The sequence below is a fragment of the Eulemur rufifrons genome, chromosome 24 (genome assembly GCF_041146395.1).
Source record: "Eulemur rufifrons isolate Redbay chromosome 24, OSU_ERuf_1, whole genome shotgun sequence".
Taxonomy (NCBI): Eukaryota; Metazoa; Chordata; class Mammalia; order Primates; family Lemuridae; genus Eulemur; species Eulemur rufifrons.
The window spans coordinates 12,446,048-12,472,491 of NC_091006.1; the positions used below are offsets into that span (position 1 = coordinate 12,446,048).

At 52.4% G+C, this 26,444-nt stretch overlaps 1 protein-coding gene across 1 annotated transcript in view; it reads left to right on the plus strand.

The window, feature by feature from the left end:
* Window positions 1–2,299: 2,299 nt before the first annotated feature.
* Window positions 2,300–26,444, plus strand: part of SULT2B1 (sulfotransferase family 2B member 1) — a 35,643-nt gene continuing 11,498 nt past the window's right edge. The window contains exons 1-2 of the mRNA XM_069456913.1: window positions 2,300–2,370; window positions 20,722–20,864. Of these exons, the coding sequence (XP_069313014.1) occupies window positions 2,300–2,370; window positions 20,722–20,864 (214 nt within the window). The remainder of the gene's footprint in view (window positions 2,371–20,721; window positions 20,865–26,444) is intronic.

Sequence of the window (26,444 nt, forward strand, 5' to 3'; positions counted from 1 at the left end):
CAATGTCAGAGACTGACCCAGAGGAGGCCTCTCCAGATATTAGCTGGAGAAATGGATGGATGGATGAATGGATGGAGGATGGGTAGCTGGATAAATGGATGGAGGATGGGTGGATAGATGAATGGTTGGATGCCTGCCTGAATGGACAGAGGATGGATGGATGGGTGGATGGGTGGTTGGATGGGTGGTTGGATGGACGGATGACTGATGAATGGAGGATTGGATGTAGGGATGGATGGAGGGATGAATGGATGGATAGATGGATGGTTGGATGCCTGCCTGAATGGACAGAGGATGGACGGATGGATGGATGGTTGGATGGGTGGGTGGTTGGATGGATGGATGACTGATGAATGGAGGGATGGATGGATGAATGGATGTGGGGATGGATGGAGGGATGAATGGATGGATAGATGGATGGTTGGATGCCTGCCTGAATGGACAGAGGATGGATGGATGGATGGATGGTTGGATGGGCAGGTGGTTGGATGGATGGATGACTGATGAATGGAGGGATGGATGGATGAATGGATGTAGGGATGGATGGATGGATAATGGATATATGATTGGATAGCTGGATAGAGGGATGATTGGGTAGATGGTTGGATGAATGGATGTAGGGATGGATGAGTGGTTGGAGGGATGTGTGCATGGAGAGAGGGATGAACAGCTGGAGGGGTGTCCCAGTAGGGTGTCCAGGCTCAGCCCCACAGACGTCAGGGATGCCCACTCAGGCCCAGATGGGGAGGCCGGGCCCTGTTGCCTTTCCACCAGCCCTGCAAGGGAGCTCTTTTCACAGATGGGAACATCAAGGCTTAACACTGAAAGTAACTGAGGCAGTATGTCAGGATATGGACTCAGTCGTGACCAGGGCAGGGGTAGGGGGACTCCCACAGCTCAGCATCTTAGAGATGGGGACTGAAGGGACGGGATGCTCCAGGACGTTTGTCTTCTGTCTACCTTCAGGGTGAGGGTGGGCAATGCTGTGTGCCCTTGGGCAAGTCTTGCTACCTCTCTGGGCCCCCTTTCTGCATCTGTTAGGTGAATCTGACATCTCCCTTCCCCCTCACCTATACAGTAAGTGGCCAGTAAATACAACTTTAAATGATGATATTTTTGCATTTATTGATCTAACCAAAATCTCTCTGGCACATATCAAAAAAATGAGGAGAAATTTCTAGAAAGATTCCACCAAAATGTGCTTGGTGGTTACCTCCGTGAGTTAGACGAGGGTCATAGAGACTTTTATTTCCTTTCTAGACTTACCTGCTCAGAAGTTGCTTTGTTTTGTTTTTTTAAACAAGGTACAAATATTCCTTTTGTCCTATAAAATAAATCCTTTCCTGTGGGGAGATTAGGATTCGTAGCCAGATTCCGGGAGTCCAGCGGGTGGGGAGGACGAGGTGGGGGCAGAGCAAAAGGGGGCGCTGGCTTTGCCAAGCCCACGGTGTGCCTGAAACTCTCCCGGCACTGAGGAATGTCTCCCTCAGTCCTCCCAAGCCAATGACATGGGGACCATTTACAGGTGGGGAAACCAAGGCACAGAAGGACAGATGAGCTTGGCTCCGGGCCCCACAGCTGGAGGTGCTGGAGCTGGGAATCGAACCAGGGCTGTGACCTTCAGACTCCCAGCCTAACCACTCTGGGGGTTATCTGTTGCATCTTTGGACTCCCCTTGTCTCTCCCTGTCTCTGACCCTCTCTGTGTGTCTCTGTCCCCTCGGGGTCTCTATGTCTGTGCCGTCTGTTTCGAGGGTGCCCCTTACAGTGGCAGCCATGAGGGGAGAGTTGCTGTCTGTCCTGTTCCTGGCGGTGTCCCCGCACTTGGAGCAGCACCTGACTGACAGGAGATGCTTGATAAATATTTCTTGCATGAATAAAGGAATGAATGAATGAACTCCCTGAGAAGGGCGGGATCGGCTCCATTCACCAGATGAGCTAATTGAGGCTCCAGGTGGGTACGCACATGCCCGGCGCCACCAGGCCGGAAGGAAGGTTCAGTGTGGGCTTAGCGCTGAGCCCCTGGACTCTGCCCCCAGCCGCTGGCGCGATGCCAGGACTTGCCCATCACGGCTCCTCCCCGCCCTTGGAGCAGGGTGGCTCCCTGCGGCCTCTCCCCGCTGTCGGAGGCGTGGGTTGCAGCTGGGAGAACCGGCTGGGTGCTGCCCCTCCCCTTGGGCCGGGCGCGGAGGTAGGCACCTGGCGGGCTCCCCGGGTGGCAGACGCCGCCGCTGCGCACACCTGGCCCCCTGCCGCCTGCTCCCTGCTGGTCCTCCCCTCCCCGCCCTAGCCCACCCGCCATGGACGGGCCCTCTGAGTCCCGGATTCCCGCCCTGTGGGACACCTACGAGGACAACATCTCGGAAATCAGGTAAGGCCAGACCTGCGCTTGAGCCAGGAGACCCCTGTTGACGAGGTGGCCTGCGGGGAAGCCAGGGCCCGCGGCAAAGGTGGCCTCCGGCCTCCTGCAGCTTCAGACCCAGCCTGGACTTGGCTGGCTGTGCTGGGCTGGCCCGGCCTGGCGCCCCTGGGGTACAGGAAGGAGGGGGGGGAACCCGGCTATGCTGAGTCAGCAGCTGAGATGCCTGAGGTACCCCTGTCCCTCTCAGGGCCTCAGTTTTGCTATCTGTCAAAGGGGTCCACAAGCCCTCGGCCTCCCTGCTGGAGGACTGGACGAGAGGGAGCAGGGACAGTATAGTAGTTGCTCAGGAAACACAGGGCCTGTTGCACCCTGCTTCTCTGCAGGACACCCCAAGCAACCTGTGAATAATGGGGGTGTTTCCCTCGTGGGAGCTCAGAACGTGCCACCTGCTCGGGGGGAGGACGGGGGAGCAGAGGTGGGGGTGGGCTGCAGCTGAGTCCCAGAGGGAGAAGCTGTGCGCCGGGGGCTTGGGGGCCGAGAGGGTGGGCTCTGCACCCTTCACCCTCATAGGACTGGTCAGGGCAGAGCACTCGCCCCCTCTGCACAAGGTGTGACTCCTCTGCTCCTGGGGATGAGTCAGGCGCTGATAGCACCCGCTTTCCACATGGGGAAACTGAGGCTGAGAGGGAAAGTGACCTGACCACGATGACGCAGCCAATTTGAAGCCAGTCTGTCTGACCCCAGAATCTGTGGGTTCTCCCTCTCCTGACAGCCTTGGGGATACTTCTGTTATGCCCTTCCCAGTGGCTCCATTTCTCAGATGAGCAAGCAGAGGCCCAGAGAGGGCAGGCAGCCTGCCCGAGATCACACAGCGAGCTGCTGACATCCTCTCCAATCCCCTTTATCTTGTGCTCTTGCTGAGCAAGACTCTCCTGCTGCCCAGGCCCCTCCAGCTACCCTGGGCTGTGCGGAGGGGGACAACCCAGCCCTGTCCCCATCGCAGGGACCTCACTCCATCATACTGTTTCTGGTCCTCCCCTCCCCTCCCTCAGCCAGGAGCTGGGTGGGGTATGGAGAGGCTGTACTGGTGCCCAGGACTCCAGGGACAGGGGCAGTTGAATCCTAACTGCTGTGTGACCTAGACAAGCTTCCCAGTGTCTCTGGGCCTCTCAGGCTGACAGTAGCCACCAGGCTGACCCCAGTTGTGCCCGAGGAATGTCCCGGCATTCTCTACCCAACATTCCCCTCTCCAGGCCTCTGGCTCTGCAATTCTGACCTCCAGAGAGAAAGCAGCTTGCATCAGGACCCCACCTCCGGGGTCCCCCACTCCAACCCAGCCTCCTTATCTCTGTCCTGTCCGGTGGTGGCCATAAATCCCGAGTGACCTCGCTGACTGTGCGGGCTCCATGCAGTCGCCTGCCCTCTCCAAACCTCAGTTTCCTCATCTGAGACCAGGGGGTAAATGACCCTCACCTGTGAGACTCCTGCATGTCCGCAGCCCCCTGGGTGGTGCCCCTAGGACCTCACCCTTCCATGTGCTTCTGGAACCCCCTAGACCTGGAATTGTGTCTCTCGGGAGCCTTGTCCTCCTTTCTGGGGCCGGTTCCCCTAGGTGCCCCCTCCCAGGCCCCTCAGATGTGGAGTGGCTCCTACTCCTGGGATGCCCGTCTCAGGACTGTCCCACCTGTCACTGGGTCAGACTCACAGGCTTCGTCGTCACCCCTGCCTTCCCCTCTGCCCCTTAGCCTGACGGTCCTCAAGCCCCACCTGGCCCCTGACTCTGCCCCCGCCCCTCCTCTCTGTTCCCACAGCCCAAGCTCAAGCCTCACCACCTCGCCCTGGAGCCTTGTCCCAGCCTCCCATCCTCCCAGCCATCCTTGGCCTCAGCCCCTGCAGGCCCTGGTGCTGTGGCCTCACCCCCCACCCCCAAGCCCATCTCCTCCTCCCTCACCTGCATTCCATATCCCTCACCTGCATTCCATCTATGCTATTACTTCAGACGCCGGGCCACACCTCACTGTTCCCTGCCCCAGTGCCTTTGCACATCCGGTTCCTGCCCCAGGGATTCCAGAGAGGTCTTCTCTAATCCCCAAATCCATCCCTGGCCCTCCCCAGCTCAAGGCCCTTCCGTGGCTCCCCAGCGCCCCTGGCAACCCTTTGGACAAGAGAAATCTTGCTCCCAGGTAGAAATACACAATAGAGATCATAGAGCTGCTCTGGTTTGATATGGGGGGTGGGCTGGGCTCCAGGGCTCCCACTCCCCTCCCCTCAGCTGCTTCCCGCACACCCACAGCCACGCTCTTGGTGGATGTGGCTCCAGCAGCAATCTGAGACCCGAGTGTGGCCCTCGTGCAGTCCCCACCTTCCCTGCTGCCCCCCGACCCCGTCCCACCCCACCGACAAGCAGTTCTAGAAAGCACCTGGCACCTGTAGGCCTCTGCATGTGTGGTTCCCTTTGCCCGGGTGACCTCTGCCCTCTCGCCTCCATTTGCCAAACTCCCTCTCGGGCTTTAAGATTCAACAGGGGCAATTTACAACTTTTGGCCAGAGGGAGCCGTTAGGATGCGCCCACCCCGGATCACTCAGGTCTGTCTTCAAATCGGGCCCCCGGGTGGCACCAAACTGTTGACCGTTCATGGCCGGGGACAGGACGTAGGAAATCTGTGAAAGAGACATCAAGATGTGAAATGAATGAATGGAGGCGAGATTGGGCAACATTTCAGTGGGAGCCTGCAGGATGAGTCAAGGTTGGGAGCCGGCGAGCAGGGCAGGGCGTGCTGGGGAGCAGACGGCAGGGCAGAGGGACAGAGACTGCTTCTGGAAAATACCAGGCGGCCTGGATCAGAGGAGGGATTTTGAGCCAGGAGTGGAAACTCCCCGCAGACGACCACCCCGCAAAGAGACCAGCCTGAGTCCATTTCTCTAAGTCCCCAGGAGAGAAGCTAAACTGTATATAGTTACACAATACAGGCATATGTAATTAAAATATATGTATAGATCTTTAAAAAAAAAAAAAAAAAAGGAAACTGACCAGGATTTAATTTGGGGTAGCAGCTGAAGTGGGGAGCCCAGAGATACCGGCAACATGCATTGTTTGGGATGTTTTAGTTTATGGGGTTTGTTACAAAGCATGCTTTATAAATTTCATGTGTGTTCCATGTAGCTTTGTATGTGTCCAGTGAGCTCAAGAGGATACTAAGGACAAAATAAACATTTTAAGAGCAAAAAGTCAGGCACAGGAAGTAGGCAGGACAGGCAGCAGAGCCAAGGTGGAGACAAGACCAGGGATCCTCCCTACAGCATCCCAAGGTGCTCCCTGTGCTGAGTGCCAGCTGTGTCACCTCATCTAATCCCCACGACCGTCTGAGATTAACTGTGGTAATCCCATTTAAAATCTGAGGCTCAGAGAGGTTGAATGACTGGCCCAAGGTCACACAGCTGCCAAGTGTGGCATAGCCAGAACTTGAACCAGGGAAGCCTGACTGTGTCACGCCCTGGACAGGAATTTGGGGATGAGCAAGATCAGGAAGGAGCAGGACCCTGTCCAGCCGGGAGGCTCAGCGGGGCTCCTCCGCATTTCCTGTGCCTTGCCTTGCGGAACCACCACTCACTAGCCTGGCTGGAGAGGTCGGTCAAGGCCAGGGAAGCCAGGCTGGCTTTTGGACCTGGGGCGGCCTTAGTGGCCAAGAATAGCTGCAGTTGCCGCTTCCCCCCACCCCCAGCCCCTCTGATCTCGAGTCCCCGAGTCCCAGCTCGGGCACTTTCTGATCTCTGCCTCTTTATGGCCGGGAGGGGAGGAGGTGCCAGGTCGGGTTTTACAACCCTGGCCCCTCCTTCCCCAAGGAGGGCTGAGCCACTTGAATGATTTTACGGCGACAGCCCCGCCAGTCACAGAGCTGCTTTTTCCAAGACAGGGGCTTAATAAGGTTTTAAATAATAAAGAAATAAGTCACTGGCCCTCTCTGTCTGGGTGGGATTTGAGAAGGCAAATTGGAGAAAGGGCTTCTATGTCCACACTGGTAGATACAGGGCCTTGGTGACAATTAGATAAGGATGCTCACAGCATCGCCACCCCCACCCGCGGGGGACCCTGGCTTGGGGAGCGAAGAGCAGGACATCTTTCTGCCTCTCTGTTTCCGCTCGCTCTCTGGAGGGGTGGGGGCAGTTGTGCCCGGTGGTCCTGCCTAGGACCTGGGAAGTGGGAGTGTCCAGGACGCATCTGGAAAGAACCGAGCAGCCAGTTTGCCGCCCGCTGGGAGGCTCCTGGGGAGGGAGAGTGGGACCCAGGGGACCTTCCGTGACACCAAATGCCAGGGCGAGAAGGGAGAGCCTGGTCTTGCTGGGGCTTGGACTGGAGGCCCCAAGAGAGGTGTGGCCAGTGCGACTCAGTGGGGTCGGGCCCCCGAGGGTCAGGGAGAGTGGGGACCCTGCCACGGCAGGCAGGAATGCCTGCAGGAAGGCAACCCTGGGTTCGAATCCCACCCCTGTCGCTGATGAGCTGGGACCCGCCTGGCCCAGGGCTGCTCTCTAGCCAAGCATGTGTGAAACGGGCCGTGCCCGGGGAGGCGCTGGACCCCAGCTCTGCTGAGTCCTTGTGTGCGCTGTTTTCTTCTTTCCTCCGCCTTCAATTGCTGCACCCCTTCCTGAAGTAGGAACTCAGGTGCCAGGAAGTGGGGGGACAGGGTGAAGAATGATAATAGTTACGAGCTTCCTGAGCATTCGCCCTGAGCCGGGCCCTGCTCTGAGGGTTTTGTGTGGACAAGATCGTTTGAGCCTCAAAACAGCCCTGGGAGGTAGCCAATGTCATGGTTCCCATTTTACAGATGGGAAAACTGAGGCCAGAGAGGAATTGGACATCTAGGATTACTCCAGAGACCCCACTCGACCCCCATGCTAGAGAAAGGGACCAGACAGGGGCTTGGGACTACAGGAAGAGGCCACCCCCCCATGGCCATTTCTTCACGGAGGGGCTTGTCACCCCCTGCAGGGCGGATGGGTCTGGCCACCCTCCGTAGCTACATAACGTGAGCCCCAAACGTAAACATTTTCTAGTAGCCACATTTTTTAAAAAAGTAAAAGAAACCAGTGAGATTAATTTTAATTATATATTTTATCTAATATATCTGAAATATTATCATTTGCACATACGATCAATTTAAAAATTTATCAGTGAGATACTTTACCTTCTTTTTTTTTATACTAAGCCTTTGAAATCAAGGTGTGTTTTCTCAATTCAGACATTAACTGTCCCTCCGAAATAGCCAATTGGCATTCACTTCCCATCAACTTTATGGCGGACGAAGTCGACTGCCAGGCCCAAGTTGTACCCAACCCAACCTGCTTAAAAAGTTTCTCCCGTGTCTGCATTTGAGTACCAGTGTTAAATCAACAACAATGAAATAAAATTCAAAATCCAGTTCCTCCATCCCACTGGCCACATTTCAAGGGCTTGGGCAGCCATGTGTGGCCATTTGCTGCTTATTGGACATTTCTGTCTGCAGAAAGTTCTATTGGATGGCTCAGCTCTAGGCTATGAGCGCCCCAAGGGTGGGGAGAAGCACACAGTAGGAGCTTAATAAATGTATGCTGGAAGGGGAGAGAGAGAGGGGAGAGAGAGAGAGAGAGAGAGGAGGAGAGAAAACAGTGGAAGAGAGCCGCAGGCAACAGGGACAGCACCTGCAGAGGTTCCGTGGTGTGGCGGAGCATGGAGCATTCCGGGAACAAGCAGGACTTGGCAGTAAGAACAGAAGGACTCTCACCGGCAGCCCAGCCAGAGCCGGACTTAGGGGAGGGGCCCGCGGGGAGACTGCGGGGCTTCAAGGGACAGAGCCAGGGTCCTTAAACTGAAGCTCTGTCTCCCATCGGGTGGATGTGAGTGAGACTCTCCACATCCCAGAGCCTCAGTCTCCCTCTCTCAAAAATGGGTCTATATCCTCATTATAGTGGCTAGTAAAAAAAAAAAAAAGCGGGGGCGGGGGTGCCTATAGCAAGCCCTTAGCTGGTTGCATGAGAATTGCATCCCATAATGTGAATTAAGCACCCTGCATGCCTACCACCTACTGGAGGTAAAACAACTTTGTAAAAACCCAAGTCCTTGCCCTTAAGGAGCTCACAGCCGAGCAGAGTCACAGATGAATGACCAACGTTCTGTGCAGAGAAGCCTGAGAACTTGAAGAGGGATTGATTCATTTCTTTAACTAGACTTTTCTCTATTGTTAGTATTCTAAAAGGAATACATCGGAATGGTCTATCTCAACTGTTTTGAGATAGTGTACATAGATTTTTTTGTTTATTTTTGATTGCTATATCATAGTTAAACATATTTGGGGGATCCATGTACTGTTTATGTACATTTTTAACGTGCAAGAATTGCCAAGGGGAGAAACAAAATGGCGATGAGGAACCTGCCCTGTCAGATCTGAAAGCTGACTTTATAGTCCCTACAGTTCAAACACGGTGACAACCACCCAAAATATGTATCAATCCCTCTTCAAGTTCTCAGGCTTCTCTGCACAGGACATTGGTCAGATCTTAAAGCTGACTTTATAGTCCCTACAGTTCAAACACGGTGACAGCCACCCTGCCACCCAGCAATTCCATCTGCTAGTTGTTTGCCCAAGAGAAATGATAATGCAGGCGCACACCGAGACAACAATGGCCGTAGCAGCTTTGGGAGTAAGAGCCTGACCCGGACACAGCCGGGTGCCACGAGCCGGGCCATGGCTAACACCGCGACGTATTCACGCAGTGGAATTCCACTCGGCCACAAGAAGGAACAGACTCTAATACACACACAGACATGGAAAATGTCAACCATGTTATGCTGAGCAAAAACAAGCCAGACACCCAAGAGTATAGTCTATGAGGTGACAGTTCTAGAATGTCCAAGACGGTGACGAAAAACCTCAGAACAGAGGTGGCCTCTGCGGAAGGGGTGGGGACTGGCGGGGACGGACACAAGGAAACTGTCTGGGAATGGACTGTTCTGTAGCCGATAGGAGCTGGACGGCAAGCGGGTACACGTGTTTGTCAGAATTCACCTGTGTTTGATGTAGGCCTCTCCTCAAAAGGAAAATAATTTTTAAAGGCTAGAAATGGGATTATTTTGCAACTGTCTTTACAAGGAATGGGATGGCTGCAGGTTGACCTGGAATGACTGTCATGATATACTCACTGCAAAACAAGCAAGTCGCAGAGAAAGGTGTAAAGTATAATGTCAATGTTGTTTAGAAGGAAGAGAAGGGGGAGGAGACGGGGAAGCGGGGAGGGGGAGGGGAGGAAGCTAAGCGCCCACGTGAGCTTCCGTAAGCACAGGGAGGTCACATACCAAACTGGCAGTACTGGCAGTGTTGGGAGAGACTATTAACTTATCAGTAAGCCTAGATGATCAGTAGATACAGAGATGTGATATAAGAATATATTTTCCTAATTAGATTTCCTGAAAACAAAGAACAATGCTCGTGTGCCCATTGAGGCAGTCTAGCAGAGGTAACAAACACCCCCCGCCCCCCAATTTCAGGGGCTTCACAGAAGTTCACTGCAGGTTCATATCCCAGCCCCTGCCCTGCCCCGCTCCATGGGGCTCCCGGTCAGAGCCCAGGCTCTGCCATCTCCCTCCCCTGGCTCCCACGTCCCCGAAGTTACTCTGGTCCCTCCAGCCAAGGGCTCGGAGGTGAGCACACCGTAGTCACTGCCCGTGTGCGCACAATTCAAAATCCAGACGTACAGACAGGCACAAAGTGGAAAATTCAAGTTCCACAACCACCCCAGACCCATCCCTGGAGGTAACTGCTTTGAACACCTCCTGCCAGGCCGGGCACGGTGGCTCACACCTGTAATCCTAGCACTCTGGGAGGCCGAGGCAGGTGGATCACTCGGGGTCAGGAGTTTGAGACCAGCCTGAGCAAGAGTGAGACCCCGTCTCTACTAAAAATAGAAAGAAACTAGGTGGACAGCTAAAAATATATAGAAAAAATTAGCCGGGCATGGTGGCGCATGCCTGTAGTTCCAGCTGCTCGGGAGGGTGAAGCAGGAGGATCACTTGAGCCCAGGAGTTTGAGGTTGCTGTGAGCTAGGCTGACACCACGGCACTCTAGCCCGGGCAACAGAGCGAGCCTCTGTCTCAGGAAAAAAAAAAAAAAAAAAACAAAGTAAGTTGCAGATATCAGAACATGTCACTGTAAACACTCCAGGCTGCATATCATTAACCAGACTTCAATATTTGTTTATGGGTTTTTTGAAAAATAAAAGTTTATGTAGAGTAAGCTGCACAAATCTAAAGTGTGCCAGTTCCAAGAAATGTACGCGTAACCCAAATCCCTACCAAGATGCAAATACCTTTTATTTGCCCAATTCCCTATTGTTTCTGACCTCTCTTCCAACAATGCTGCAAGGAATGACATCCTAGTATATATTTCACCGGGCACTTCCTCAAGGGGCATCTACCTTGTCCATCAATGTCTGGGCATCACGTGCATCCTTTCATCTGACAAATATAACACAATGTTGTTGGGGTGACAGACGCTGGTTCTTTGAGATGGGACACCCTACAGAGTTCCCTCCCAGCTCCCCTGCTAGAGGAGAGGACAGATTTAAAGGCAACTGGCTGGGCACAGTGGCTCATACCTATAATCCCAGCGCCTCGATGACTGCTTGAGCCCATGACCAGCCTGGGCAACACAGCAAGACCCTGTCTTTAAAAAAAATTTTTTTTTCAATTAGCTAGGCCCTTGAGCCTGGGAATTTGAGGTGCAGTGAGCTATGATGACACCACTGTACTCTAGTCTGGGAGACAGAGCAAGATCCTGTCTCAAAAAAAAAAAAGGAAGGCAACAGACAAAGAAGATAGTTACTAAGTATTAAGAGGGCCGTGGAGGAAGCAAACAGGATGCTGAGAAGGGCAGTAATGCGCCTGGGGATGGGGGGGTCACTTGCTTTAGCCAAGGTGTTCTCGTCTGGGAAGGGGGAGAAGGAGCCGGCTGTGCGTCATTTAAATATTGCCAAACGGTCTCTCCCGAAGAGGCTATGCCAGTCACACGCCGGCTGAGTTTCTCTGCGCTCCGGCCAAGGGTGATTCATCCTGCCGAGGTTGAGCTAGGGACATTTGTCCGGGTGAGCTCCAAGTGGAGACCAGTCAGGAAGGAGGTGAGGAGGGGATCCTGGCGGAGAGCATGGTGGCCCAGGCGGGCGGCAGGACACTGCACAGAGTGTTCTGGGAGTGAGGAGCGCTGAGCCCCGTGCAGACTGGGGGAGTCTTGGCAGTGCTCCCCAGAGAGAGGCGAGCTGTCTACAGGCGCCTGCGGGGCGTGAGTCAGCAGCACAGCCGGCTGGCTGCGGAGAAACTCATGTGCCCAGTGGTGTCCCTGGAAGGGTGGGTGTTCCCGGGAGCCCAGGGCTCCCAGCTCCAGCCCCAAGAGACCCCAGCACCCCCTGGCCCCGTCCGCCTCCTTTGCATACGCTGTTCCCTCACGCTGCTCCTGCCCTCAACCCCCTTCAGGTCTTTGCTCAATGTCACCTCCCCAGAGGGGCTTCCCTGATTCCATTTACCTAAAATGTAGTGGCTCGTGCCTGTGATCCCAGCACTTTGGGGGGCCGAGGTGAGAGAATCCCTTGAGGCCAGGAGTTTGAGACCAACCTGGACAACAGAGCAAACCCCTCACTACAAAAATTTTTTTAAAAATTAACTGGGCATTGTGGCACGTGCCTATAGTCCCAGCTACTGGGGAGGCTGAGGCAGGAGGATCGCTGGAGCCCAGGAGTTCAGGGCTGCAGTGAGCCATGATTGCGACACTGCACTCCAGCCTGGGTGACAGAGTGAGACCCTGTCTCTGAAAAAATAAAATCCAATTGGAGCCCACCTCCATGATCCTCATCCCCCAGAGGGTTCCATTTTATGCAGTCCCCTTCTGCTATACTACGTTTCAAACATTAGCTGGGTTTTTTGTTTGTTTGTTTGTTTGTTGTTGTTGTTGTTGTTTTTTTGTTTGTTTGTTTTTGAGACAAAGTCTCACTTTGTTGCCCAGGCTAGAGTGAGTGCCGTGGCGTCAGCCTAGCTCACAGCAACCTCAAACTCCTGGGCTCAAGCAATCCTCCTGCCTCAGCCTCCTGAGTAGCTGGGACTACAGGCATGCGCCACCATGCCCGACTAATTTTTTTTCTATATATATTTTTAGTTGTCCATGTAATTTCTTTCTATATTTCAGTAGCGACAGGGTCTCGCTCTTGCTCAGGTTGGTCTCGAACTCCTGAGCTCAAACGATCCACCCGCCTCGGCCTCCCAGAGTGCTAGGATTACAGGCGTGAGCCGCCGCACCGGGCCTAAACGTTAGCTGTTAACATTATCATTCACCAGATCGTAGGCTGCAGTGGGGATCTCTGACTTTTGTGTTCACTGTCATAGTCCCCAGAGCCTGGCACATAGTAGGTGCTCAGTAAGTATTTGTGGGGTGAAGGAATGAATTTGCTCCATTCAGGCAAAAAGGCCTAATGCTGTCTTTGGGCATCAGATTGACCCCTGTGTGCGCCTCCTCCACTGCCCCATCCCCCACTGGAGGCCAGACGGGGCTGGAGAACGGCCAGTCCCAGGTGGGGCCGTGGCAGGGGCTGGAGTTGCCTCTCTGCACATCCCTAGGTGGCCAAGGGGGACGCCAGCCAGCTGACATTTTGTCATCATAATGGCTCATGAGCGTTAAGCGTTTATTTCCATGAACGATGCTCTTAAAAATATAATCATATGGTAAATTGAACTTTTGTGGAGAAGGTGTGTAATTTTAGGGATTTTAACACTCGTGCGAGGCCGGGCGTGGTGGCTCACGCCTGTAATCCTAGCACTCTGGGAGGCCGAGGCGGGTGGATCGCTCGAGGTCAGGAGTTCGAGACCAGCCTGAGCAAGAGTGAGACCCCGTCTCTACTAAAAATAGAAAGAAATTATATGGACAACCAAAATATATATATACAAAAAATTAGCCGGGCATGGTGGCGCATGCCTGTAGTCCCAGCTACTCGGGAGGCTGAGGCAGTAGGATCGCTTAAGCCCAGGAGTTTGAGGTTGCTGTGAGCTAGGCTGATGCCACAGCACTCTAGCCCGGGCAACAGAGTGAGACTCTGTCTCAAAAAAAAAAAAAAAAAAAAAAAAAACAAACACTCGTGCGGATGTGTGTGACCTCCACCACGAGCAGGATCCAGAGCTGTTCCATCTCCCCAAGCAACTCTCTCACACTGTCCCCTGTCGTCACGCCCTCCCCCATCTCTAACCCCAGCCACCACTGAGCTGTCTGTTCTCTGTCCCTATTTATTTTCGTTGCAAAAATGTCACTGTATTTGTTTCCCGTTGCTGCTGTAAGAAATAACCACAAACGGAGTGGCTTGAAACGACAACACTGTCTTCTTTCCCAGTCTGAGGTCAAGTGCCAAATGGGTCTCGCTGGGCTAAAAGCGAAGTGTCAGCAGGGCTGGTTCCTTCTGCGGAACTGGGGGACAGCCCATCTCCTGGCCCTCTCCGGCTTCCAGAGGCCGCCCGAGTCCTGGGCTCCGGGCCCCTCCAACCACCCGCAGTTTGACGGCGCGGCCTGTCCCGATCTCTGTCTGACCTCTGCTTCTGCTGTCACGTCTCTCTGGCCCTGACACTCTGCCGCCCTCTGGTAAGAAGGACGCTTACGATAACTCGGGGCCCACCCGGCTACTCCAGGCTCCTCTCCCCTGTCCCAGGATCCTCAGCGTAATCACACCTGCAAAGTCCCTTCTGCCGTGCGATGGAAGGTGCTCGCAGGTTCCAGGCATTAGGACGTGGGCATCTTCGGGGGCCATGAGTCAGCCCTCCACAGTCACAGAATTGGAATCACACAGACCATAGCCCTCTGAGCGTGGCTTCTGTCGCTCAGCATGGTGCCTTTGAGATCCTTCCGTGTGGTCGTGGGGACTGGTGACTTGTTCTTTTTTGTTGCTGAGGAGCGACTATTGCACGGCGTGGAGGTACCGCCGTTTTGGGGGGCGGGATGGGGGGTTTAGAGCCGGAGTCTCGCTATTGCCCAGGCTGGACTTGAACTCCTGGCCTCAAGAGATCCTCCCGCCCCGGCCTCCTGACTGGGTCAGTTTATCTGCTCAGCTGCTGAAGGACGTTTGGGCCGTGCCCAGTCTTTGGCCATTCTGAATCGGGCAGCTATAGCCACGAGCACACGGGTGCTTGTGTGAACATATGTTTCTGTTTATCTTGAATAAACACCGAGGAGGGGCAGTGAGTTTGTTTTAAAAGCTTTGATTATATTAAGATACTTCCTTGAGGTATACTAATATATAACAGAATAGGAATATGCTGCTGAGAGTTAAATCTTCACGCGTCGGCAGGGGCGGGTGTGGTGGTGGCGGAGACTTAGAGAGGTGATGTGAGGTCAAACCCGCGTCTTCCTGCCTCCCCCAGGCCAGCCTCAGCCCCTGCCCAGAAGAGGCGCACCTGGGAGCTTCCACCCCATGGCACTGGGCGGTTAAGGGTGCACATTTTGGGGCCACGCTGCCTGGGTTCCAATCCCAGCTCTGCCCTGTGCAGCTGTGTGACATCGGCCTAGGACTCTCCGTCTCTGTGCCTCCATTGTCTCATCTGTAAAACGGGGACAGTAATACCACCCACCTCGTAGGGTCGTTGAGAGAATAGATGAGTTAAGGCACATGCCGTTCTGGGGAGGACAGTGAGAGCGAGTGACATTTAGCGTTATTTTCATTCCTTTAACAAATACGGATCAGGGGCCGCCTCGGTGCCAGGCTCTGATGGGAGGGAGTGTTTCAGATGCATTGACAAACAAGACAACAAAAAACCTTTTTTTTTGGAAACAGGGTCTTGCCTTGCCACCCAGGCTAGAGTGCAGTGGCAGAATCACAGCTCATTATGACCTCAAACTCCTGGGCTTGGGCCATCCTCCTGCCTCAGCCTCCCAAGTAGCTGGGATTACAAGCACAGGCCACCATACCTGGCTAATTTTTAATTTTTTTATTTCTTGTAGAGACAGGGTCTTGCTATATTGTCCAGGCTGGCCTCAAACTCCTGGCTTCAATCGATCCTCTTGCCTTGGCCTCCCAAAGTGCTGGCATTATAGGAGTGAGCCACCATGCATAGCCTAAAACCATTTTTTAAAAAAAGTCCCTGGGTTGATGGAGATTACACGCAAGCGGAGAGGACAGGCAGTGTGACAGATATGTCTACCGCAGAGCAGCTCAGGAGACGGCAGGGGGACGGGAGAGCAGAGCAGGGTAAGGGGATGGGTGGGCCTCCTCGTAAACAGGGTGGTCGGGGGAGGCCTCATGACAACGGGCGATGTTGGAACAAAGAGGTGAGGGCGAGAGTCACGGGACTGAATGGAAGACAAAGGCGGGAACAGCCAGTGCAAAGGCCCTGGGGCAGCACCACGCCTGAAATGGAGGAGGAACGTGAGGAGGCCCGGGTGGCTGCAGCAGAGTGAGCGAAGAGGCGAGGGCAGGAGCTGAAGGAAGAAAAGGACACGGGGGCAGGTCACGAGCGGCCTTGTGGGTCACCATGAGGACTTCGCTTTTACTTTGAGTGAGAAGGAGCCACAGGAGGGTTTGAGCATCGGAAAGACCGGAGCTGACTCAGGTTCTAACCGGATCCCTCTGGCTGCCACGTGGGGATGCCAGATCGCAGGGGCCCAGGGTGGCAGGAGGGAGACTGCTGAGAAGGTGACTGCGGTAATCCAGGCGAGAGGCTATGGTGGCTTTCGATCTTTACAAAGTTCCTTCCTAGCCTCCTTCTCCAGATGAGGAAACTGAGGCACAGAAAAGTTAAGCCGTGTTTTCAAGGTCACGCAGCTAGTCGGTAGCCGAGCCTGGGTTCAAACCCAAGTGTGGCCAACTTCAGCCCATCTTCCTTCCCCACTGCGAGGACTGGGCTGCTTGGAGGAGTGACTGAGTCCCCATCACTAGGAGCTCTCAACTGGGGACAGGTCTGTTGAGTGCTTACCTGTTGTGTGTCAGGCGCTGAGGATGAGACGTGGAATGAGAAAGACACGTTTCATCCCAGTGGCAGAGGGAAGGGTAGAGGCTCATGGACAGGTAGTTAATGAAACTTCCTATGAAGGTTGCTGTGTGACCTTGGGGAGTTATATTAACCTCTCTGGGCCTCCATTTCTTCAGGCACGAAGTGGTGCTCTCACTACCTACCTCCTGAGGTTCTGGGAGAAGTCTGTGCTAGTACATGTCCTGGGCATAGAATTTCCGTAAGGGGGGCTCCCCTGCCCGTCCTCCCCTGCTGGGGCCAGGTCCTTTCCTGGAGGACAGAGGAATGTCAGACATGGTCTTTTGAGATCCGAGGAGGCTGTGTCCTTGTCTTCCTGGGCAAGGGAGGCAATGATCAAGGAAGTCTGCATTTAGGAGGTGACATCTGATTTGGGGAGAGGTGGACAGAGGTGGGAAGGGCATTCCTGGCAGGGGAATGGCATGTCAGAAGTATGCAGATGCTTCCAGAAAGCAGGGAAAGTGGGCATGACTACAGCTGATGTCTGCAGGAAGGAGGCCAGGTGTGGGCAGGCTCAGCTATGCCCTGAGGACACTGAGGAGCCAGGGGAGGGGCAGGGGCAGCGGCGTTGACCCTCTGTGGCCCTGCAGATGGGCCGAGGGAGAGACTGGGAGGGGGCGGGACAGAGGGGAGGCTGGGTTGAGAGTCAGGTGGAGAGGTTGGGCCTTTTAGAGTCGCATGTCCTGGATCTCCCAGGCAGGGCCAGCCAGCCACCTGCTGGGAGGCTGACCTGCCTGCTGTTCCTGCTGCCCCGTCCCTCACCGGCTCAGTTGTCACCTTCATTCCTCTGCTCAAACGGAGCGATAGCTGCATGTGACCCTGGACGTGTTTTGTGAGAACAAAATGGGCCTGTGACCCAGGCAGGGGAGAGGTCACCCTGCGGCCAGATTTGCTGTACAAGGTGGGGAGAGAAGGCACACGGCACCTGCCACAGGACACGCAGTGGGAATTCAGTGAGCAGGATGCAGGTCGGGGCCCTTACCTGCGTCCGTGCTGGCACCCAGCAGGGGGACAGCAGCTGCAAAGGCCGGAGGAGGGACTAGTGCTCAGCGCACTGGGCGCCTTGGCTGGAGTGTGGGGAACATGGGAAAGGAGGGACCGGGAAAGACACTGTCTACAGGGCTGAGGGGCCGCAGCAGCCTGGGTTCAAATCCAGCTCTGCTCGGGCCTTGCTGTCTGGCCTTGGCTAAATCGCTCCCCCCACGCTGAACCTCCATGTTCTTGTCACCTGCAGATGGAGCCCAACTCTGCCCCGCTCACGCCACGACAATTATTTATGGTGGGCTCAGCGGGTGGGTGCAGTGGCAAGGTTGAGACACTGTTTCCTGGGGCGGGGCCAGGCTTTGGGAGCCTTTAAAGTCCCCACCCAGCACCCAGGGCTGAGAACCACTGAGGCAGGTGGGAAGGATGTAATACGCGCTCTTTGATTTGCCTCTCCTTTTGTCCCAGTAACCCCATTCATTCATTCATTCGACCAAATACGGTTGAACCCCAGCCCTGTGGGTTCCACCCTGGCCTCCTGGGGTGGGGCTTGGACCCCGAATTCGGAGATTGTGCGAGGGGAATGAGCAGGCGCCCTCGGACTCATTCATTCGTTCAGAGACCATTTCAGGGACTCCTGAAGGGCACACGCTCTTTTCCTTGTTGGTGTCTGTTTTCCTCTCCCGTAAACCGGGGAGGAGATTTCTCCCCCAGGAGCCGTTGGTCAGACCAAAGACTGAAATGATGCTAAACAGAGCCTCGGTTTCCTGAGCACGGATCGGAGCCAGGCGCTTAAAATACGTTATCCCTTTTAATCCCTCGAGTAGGATTAAAACCTTGAGACAGAGACTGCCGCTGTCCTCATGTGACAGATAAGGAAACTGAGGCTCAGAGAGGCGCGATCCCGCGATCCGCTGCCCAGGGCACAGGAAGAGCACGTGTGACCTATGGAAGCAGAGCCAAGACCCCGCAGGCAGTTAGCTGCTAATCTGCCTGGAAACTGATGACCTCACAGCTCCTGCCTGGCAACCAGCGACATCGCGAATTCCACTCCCACGCTCAACCTATGGGCTAACTGATGACATCACTGAACAAATAAAGTAATTACAATTTCCTGGAGACCTACTGTGTGCCAAACCCCGTGCTAGGCAGCCAGCCCCTCCTCTGAGCTCACACAGGGCTCGGTGTAGCCTCTATGACTGTGTATAATAATGACAATAATTTTAGCTCAGATATATTGAATGCAGACTGTGAGCCAGCCTCTATTTTAACCATTCTTATCCTCTTGCAATCCCTATTTTTAAAAATTTGACAAATACTTATGTAGTGCTTACTCCGTGCCAGGCATAGTTCTGAGCAGTTTACATGCTCACAACGACCCTATGAGGCTATGTGACCCCAGGCAAAGGACACAGGTCTGCAGCTTATGTCCTGTTGCTCCAAGCCTTAACCTAGTCCCAGGTGTCGGGACAACTCCCCTCCCGTCGGTCTCCGACACTGGTGGAGGGCTTCAGGAAAGACACCGCGGCCCCCTGGGCAGATGGACGCCTTCCATGGGCTTTGGTTTCCTCATCTGTCACCTGGGCAGATGACGAGGAACTAACAGAAAAGTCCTCTGTAAGTCAACAGGGTTTTCAACCTCATTGGACCCAACATCACACCTCCTTTTTATTAAAGGCAATTTTGGGCTGGGTGCGGTGGCTCCTGCCTGTAATCCCAGCATGGCTATGACGACGCCACCGCACTCTGCTCCGGGGAGCAGCGTGCGACCCTGTCTCAAAAAAAAATTTTTTTTAAGCAATTGTCTTTAAATGGGGAGAGTATTTTTTCCCTTTAATTTTTTTATGCATTCATTCACAGAATGTTTTACTGAAGTAAAACTCACACGAGTGCCATGCACAGAGCTTTAGTCAACAGCTCAATGGATTTTGCAAAGTGGGCACGCTATAGAACACCCCCCATCTGCCCTCCCAGCCACCCCCACCGACAAGGAGAAACACCTTCCTGCCCTCAACTGCCATAGATGGCTTTTTCCTGTTTTGGAATTTCCCGTCGTCGGAATCCTACTGTGTAGACTCCTGTGTCCCGACTCTTCCACCAACAATATGTTTCTGACTTTCATCTGTGTGGTCCAACCCAGACCTCCTCTATATAACAAATGTTTGCAGCGTCCGCTCGACTGTCCTGAAATGAGATTCATAGACAACATAAACTACCTACGCACAAATTTTTTTAAGTTCAGTGTATCGTCCTAAGCGTGCTATAAAGGGACGAAAATGGAAAGTAGAACAGTGTAGTGGAAAAGACGGGCGATCCGACATTTGTGGGGCCTCCGGCTCCTACCATTTGGAGGGATTCTCCTTGCAAGCAAGAATCATTTCCTATGACTACACCAGTCGGTAGAAGGAATGTTTATTCCAAAGGAGGAAAGAAACCACAGCAAATTGTCTCATTTTGAAAGCTGATGTTACCTCCAAATGTCCCAGAAAAATAACAGACTAGCTTCTGGCTGCACCCACCTCAAACCTGTGTCTCCTCTTCCACTGTATATTTGAGGAGGTGTTGGGCCCCTCGGACACGTCCCCACCTTTGTGTCCCTATGCCCCACCAGCATTCCTGGAAGCAATTCCTGCACCCAGCCAGCTCGTGGTAGCTTAACTATACACAGAAGTGACTGCAGGCCTCAGAAGTAGCCCCCAAAAGCCCAGCAAAAGGTATCCCCAACTCCACTTCCCCTTAGCCGGGTCCCCCAAATCCCCATCCCTTTCCTGTGCCACAGACAGGAGCCCCTGGGGAGATTGGGACAGAAAGAAAACTGTAAACTTAACCAATTGCTCTTAGAACATCTCACTTTGGAAATTTGGACTCACTTGCCTGGCTGCGTGAACACATCGCAGGGCTTTGGAAGGGCAGCTCAGGTGGGGGACTCGAAGCCTCGAGGTCACAGTCACTCGGAGTCTGGGTGTCTCGAGTGGGCTCTGCTGCTCTGCAGCTGTGCAGGGGTGGGCAGGGCACCCCACCTTTTGTACAATGGGTGGTGACTTAGCAACTCCCTCCAGGGTTGGGGTGAAGAGTAAATGTAGGGAAAGCCCCTAGCCCCATTTTGCCCATGCAAAGGGTTCCATATCCCACCCGCTGTATGGCTTTGGGCAACTCACTCAACCTCTCTGTGCCTCCCTTTCTTCATCCCTAAAATGGGGATAATAATAATCGCCACTCCTTAGGATTGTGAGCGTTGTCGTGGGGGTCAGTGAGCCACCCCCACTTTGCAGATGAGGCAGCGAGGCTCAGAGGGAGGAAGCCCCTTGCCAGGGTTTGAGGGGCCCTCACCCACCTCCTTGCTCTCCCTCACCCTCCTCTAGCCAGAAGTTGCCAGGTGAATACTTCAGGTACAAAGACATCCCCTTCCCCGTCGGCCTGTACTCGCCCGAGAGCATCAGCTCAGCGGAGAACGCCCCCGATGTGCGAGACGACGACATTTTCATCATCACCTACCCCAAGTCAGGTACCTGCTGGGCTGGGGGCCTGGGGGACTGGGGGCCTGGGGGCCTGGGGGGCTGGGGGCCTGGGGGGCTGGGGGCCTGGGCAGGGCGGAACAGAAGATGAGAAGGGTACGCTGGGGAGACAGGGACGAGGAAGGGGCATGGGTGTGTTCAGAGCCGGGGTGATCTTGCCCCCCACTCCCAGAAGCACCTTCCCCAGGTACCGCCTGGCTCACGCCTCCCTCCTCTCGCCACACTTCCGCCTTCCCGGCTGAAATGTGCCCCGATCCTGTCCCTCCCTGTCCCCTTCACCCTCTACTTTTCTTCATAGCATTTACTGCTTCCAGCCACTGTATCATATTTTTATTTGTTGATTTATTCCTTGGTTTCCCAGGGAATGTGAGCCCCATAAGGGCAGATATTTCAGTCTGTCTCGAGAGCTGCTGTATTCTTTGAGACCAGAGCAAAGCCTGGTGCATGATAAATATTTAATAAATATTTGTGGAAGGAAGGGAGGGAGGGAGGAAGGGAGGTGGGAAGGAGGAAAAGAAGGGAGGAAGGAGGGGAGGAAGGAAGGAGGGAGGGAAGGGTCTTCATTTTCCCCATTTGGTCATTTAAATGCTGCTTATTGACCCTTGGTGACCAAGAGCAAGCCTGTCAGTTCCTTGCAGTAGACGGTCTTTATTTAAACACACGATCACAACATTACTGAGTAATTAGAGTCAGGATGAGTCCCAACAAGGAAAGGTCCCAGCAGGGCGAGTTGAATGTAGGTGACAAGATGGGGTCTGGGGCAGGAGGAGAAGTTCCCTGTTCATGCTGAGGATGCAGAGGGGTTTGTGTGGTGATGGGGGAGGAACTAGGGTGCCCTAGACAGAGGGACAGCCGTGCAAAGGCCCTGAGGTAGAGAGCTGTGGTGAGTTTTCGGGAGCAAGAGTAGGTCAGTGAGCCAGGGTGGAGGGAGGGATGGAGGGAAATGTCCCTTTGGGGCCAAGGTGAGGCTTTGCAGCAAATTTATTCAAAGAGCAAATAGAACCCTGTGGGCCCGGTGCGGTGCAGTTGCTCAAGCTTGTAATCCTAGGATAGCTTGAGGTCAGGAGTTTGAGATCAGCCTGAGCAAGAGGAGACCCCGTCTTTACTAAAAATAGAAAAAATTAGCCGGGCATGGTGGTGCTCACCTGTAGCCCTAACTACTCGGGAGGCTGAGGCAGGAGGATCGCTTGAGCCCAGGAATTGGAGGTTGCAGTGAGCTATGATGATGCCACAGCACTCTAGCCCAGAAGACAGAGCAAGACCCTGTCTAAAAAAAAAAAATAAAAAAAAAAACCTCAAAAAAAAAAAAACAAACAAACAGAGGGAGAGAGAGAACCTTCTAGAAGATTTCAGTGAGAGAAAAGATAGACTTCAGCTTTCTCTTCTCTAAAATGATGGGGTTAATCCAGTTGACTTCTTTATATTTTGTCAAAATATTTTTGGAAATTTTCAAAATATTACATTCACCCTTTTTAGCATGGAGTTCAATGTGGGCTTTGTTTTTGGTAACAGTTTTGGGATATAATTTACATACCATACAATTCACCCATTTAAAGTGTACAATCCAGTGGCTTTGGCATGTTCACAGAGCTGTGCGTCCATGACCACCATCAATCTTCGAACATTTTCATCACTCCAGTCAGAAACCCCGCACCTGTAAGCCATGAACTCCCAGTCCTCACGTCCCCTCCCCTGGCCCCTGGCAACCACTGATCTACTTTCTGTCTCTGTGAATTTGCCTGTTCTGCACATCTCATATACTAGAGTCACACAATATGTGACCTTTTGTGTCTTTCCCTCAGCATCATGTTTTCAGGGTTCATCCACGTTGTAGCCTGTATCAAAGTTTCATTCCTTTCTACGGCCCCATAATATCCCATGGTGCGTATGGTTAGACCATATTTTCTTTATTCACAAGTTGATAGACGTTTAGATTGTTTCCACTTTGGAGCTATTATGAATAAAGCTGCTAAGAACATTCACCTACAAGCTCTTATGTGGACATATGTTTTCTTTTTTCCTTTTTTTTTTTTTTTTGAGACAGGGTCTTGCTCTGTCACCCAGGCTGAAGTGCAATGGCATCATCATAGCTCACTGCAGCCTCCAACTCCTGGGTTCAGGCGAGCCTCCTGCCTCAGCCTCCCTAGTAGCTGGGACTATAGGCGCACGCCACCACACCTGGCTTGGACCTATGTTTCCATTCTCTTGGAGTCCCATAAGTGTCAACACGTATAGTCACGTAACCCCCACCTCAATCAAGATGCAGAACAGTTTTGTCACCGCGTCCTGCAGTTCCCTCACAGCCTGTCATTGTCAACCCCAGCCCCTGGCAACCAATGATCTGTGTGTGCTGCCCCTGTAGTTTTCCCTGCATGTCACGTAAATGGACTCATACTGTACGTAGCTTTTGAAACAAGCTGCTTTCACTCAGCATAACGCGCTTAGATTGATCCGAGCCGTTGCAGGTATTTTTATTGCTAAATGGTATCGCATTAGATGGAGGCTCTACGGCGTGTTTCTCCATTCATCTGCTGAAGGGCATTTGTGTTGTTTCCACTCTGAGCTGCTTGTTCCAGGGTGAGTATGAACACAGCTGCGGTGAAGCTTTTTGTACAAGTCTATGCATGGAAGTACTTTTTTCATTTACCTTGAGTAAATACTTGAAAGTGCAGTTGCCCGGGTTGCTGGCAAGCGTGTATGTTTAACCTTATAAGAAACTGCCAGACTGTTTTCCACAGTGGCTGCACCGTTCTGCATTCTCACCCGCAGCGCAGGCGAGCCGCAGTTGCTCCCCATCCTCCCCGGGGCTTAGCACTGCCAGGGTTTTCTTGGTTTTTTTTTTTTTTTAAAGCTATTTTGATAGGTGCCTACTGGTATGTCACTGTGGTTTTAATTTGCATTTCCCTAATGGATAATGATGTTGAGCTTCTTTTCATGTTCTCGTCAGCCGTCATATATATTCTTTGGTAAAGTGTCTGTTGAAATGGTTTTCCTTTTTTTTCTTTTTAATAGAGGCGAGGTCTCACTATGTTGCCCAGGTTGGTCTCGAACTCCTGGCTTCAAGCAATCCTCCCTTCTCAGCCTCCTGAGTAGCTGGGATCACAGACATGTACCACCATGCCTGGCCTTTTTCCTCTTTTTATTTATTTATTTATCTTTTTTGGAGATGAAATCTCGCTCTGTGACCCGGGCCAGAGTGCCATGGCATCAGCCTAGCTCACAGCAACCTCAAACTCCTGGGCTCAAGCGATCCTCCTGCCTCAGCCTCCCCAGTAGCTAGGACCACAGGTGCATGCCACCACACCCGGCTAATTTTTTTCCCTGTTTTTAGTAGAGACAGTCTTGCTCTTGCTCAGGCTGGCCTCGAACTCCCTAGCTTAAGGGATCCTCCCACCTCAGCCTCGCAGAGTGCTAGGATTACAGGTGTGAGCCACCGCGACTGGCCCGTTTTTCCTCTTTTCAATTGCCTTGTTTTCTTATCATTGAGCATTGAAAGTTCTTTATATTATATAATACCAGTACAAATCCTGGATCATATATTCACTTTGCAAATATTTTCTCCCAGTCAATGGTGTGTCTTTTCATTCTCTTATCGATGTCTTCTCAGAGCATAAGTTTTTAATGCGGATGAAATCCAATTGTCAGTCTGTTCTTTTATGGATCATGCTTTCATGCTGTATCTAAGAAATCTTTGCCTGACCCCTAGTCACACAGATGTCCTCTATGTTTTCTTGTAGACGTTTTATAATTTTAGATTTTAAATTTAAATCTATGATCCATTTTAAGCTAGTTTTAAAATATGGTATTGGGTATAGATCCAGATTCTTTCTTTGTTCACACATGGATGCCCAATTATTCCAGGTTCTTTTTAAAATTTAAAATGTATTCATTTTTCTCTTAAAAAGCAATCCATTCAGGGTGGGTGAGGTGGCTTGCACCTGTAGTCCCAGCTCTTAGGGAGGCTGAGGCAGGAGGATCACTTGAGCCCAGGAGTTGGAGGCTGCAGTGAGCTATGATGACGCCACTGCACTCTGCCCGGGGGTCACAGCAGAGTGAGACTCTGTCTCAAAAAAAAAAAAAAGCATTCATAGTTAAAATTCAAGAGGCACAGAAGATTTACAACGAAAGATCCTCTCTCCTTCTGCAGTCACTCATAACTCCTGTGTATCCTTCCAGAATTTGCATGTATAGGCAAAAACGTACATAAATTTTTTAAATTTTGTTCCCTCAAAAGTTAACATTTATACACACCATTCTGCATCTTGGTTTTGTTTGTTTTCTTTTTCCTTGACATCATCCCATCTTAGAACTGTAAACAAAAGGCTTCCTGGGTTTGTTGGTTTTTTTTTTTTTAACAGTTCCATAGTATTTCATGACATTGAATGTACAATAATTCTTGTTTAACCAGTTCCTTCCTAGTTAATATTTAGTAATTTCCAATCTTTTGTGGCTGGGTGCAGTGGCTCACGCCTGTAACACCAGCACTTTGGGAGGCTGAGGCAGGAGAAGTCCTTGAGCCCAGGAGTTCGAGACCAGCCTGGGCAGCATAGTGAGACTCCATCTCTACAAAACATAAAAAAACTTAGCCAGGTGTGTTGGCGCATGCCTGTAGTCCCAGCTACTCTGGAGGCTGAGGCAGGAGGATGGCTTTAGCCCAGGAGTTGGAAGGGGCAGCGAACTATGAGCACACCATGGCACTCTAGCCTGGGCAACAGAGCGAGCTCTTGTCTCAAAAAAAAAAAAAAAAAAAATCCAATCTTTTGCCTTATACAATGTGAACTGTATACACAATGTTGTACATTGTACATGAATCACTGGCCTGTGTATGAATTTATCTGTAGGATAAACTCCTAGATATCGAACTGCTTGGCCAAAGTTTCTGTGCATTTGCGATTTGGATAGATACGGCCAAATTTCCCTCCATAAAAGTTGTAGAAACTTGTCCTCTTGACAGTATGGTATGAGAGGGCCTGTCCTGTTTCCCATATCATCACAAGCATCATGAATAGGATTTCTTTTTCTTTTTCTTTTTTTTTTTTTTTGAGACAGAGTCTCGCCCAGTTGCGCCAGGTAGAGAGCAGTGGCATCATTATAGCTCACTGCAACCTCAAACTCCTGGGCTCAAGCGATCCTCCTGCCTCAGCCTCCTGAGTAGCTGGGACTACAGGCATGCACCACCACTCTCAGCTAATTTTTTCTATTGTTTGTAGAGACAGGGTCTCTCTCTTGCTCAGGCTGGTCTCGAACTCCTGAACTCAAGCAATCCTCCCGCTTTGGCCTCTCAGAGTGCTAGGATTACAGGCATAAGCCAGCTCGCCCAGCCCTGGTTGATTTTTTAATTTGAGATCTCTGGACTCGTCATTCTGATTTTGGTTTTAATGGGGTGGACTGTGATCACTGGAGACGTTAATGTAGGCTTGGATCTTTTGTGATGCTTAAAGATTGTCAAGGCAGTATTTCACGGTGAAACACGTGTCTCCTCGGTTATTCCTAGCGGGGTTCAAATCCTTGCAGCCTTCTTAGAAAACATGGAAAGGCCCTAGAATGTCTCCAAGCCCTTAATTTCCTCA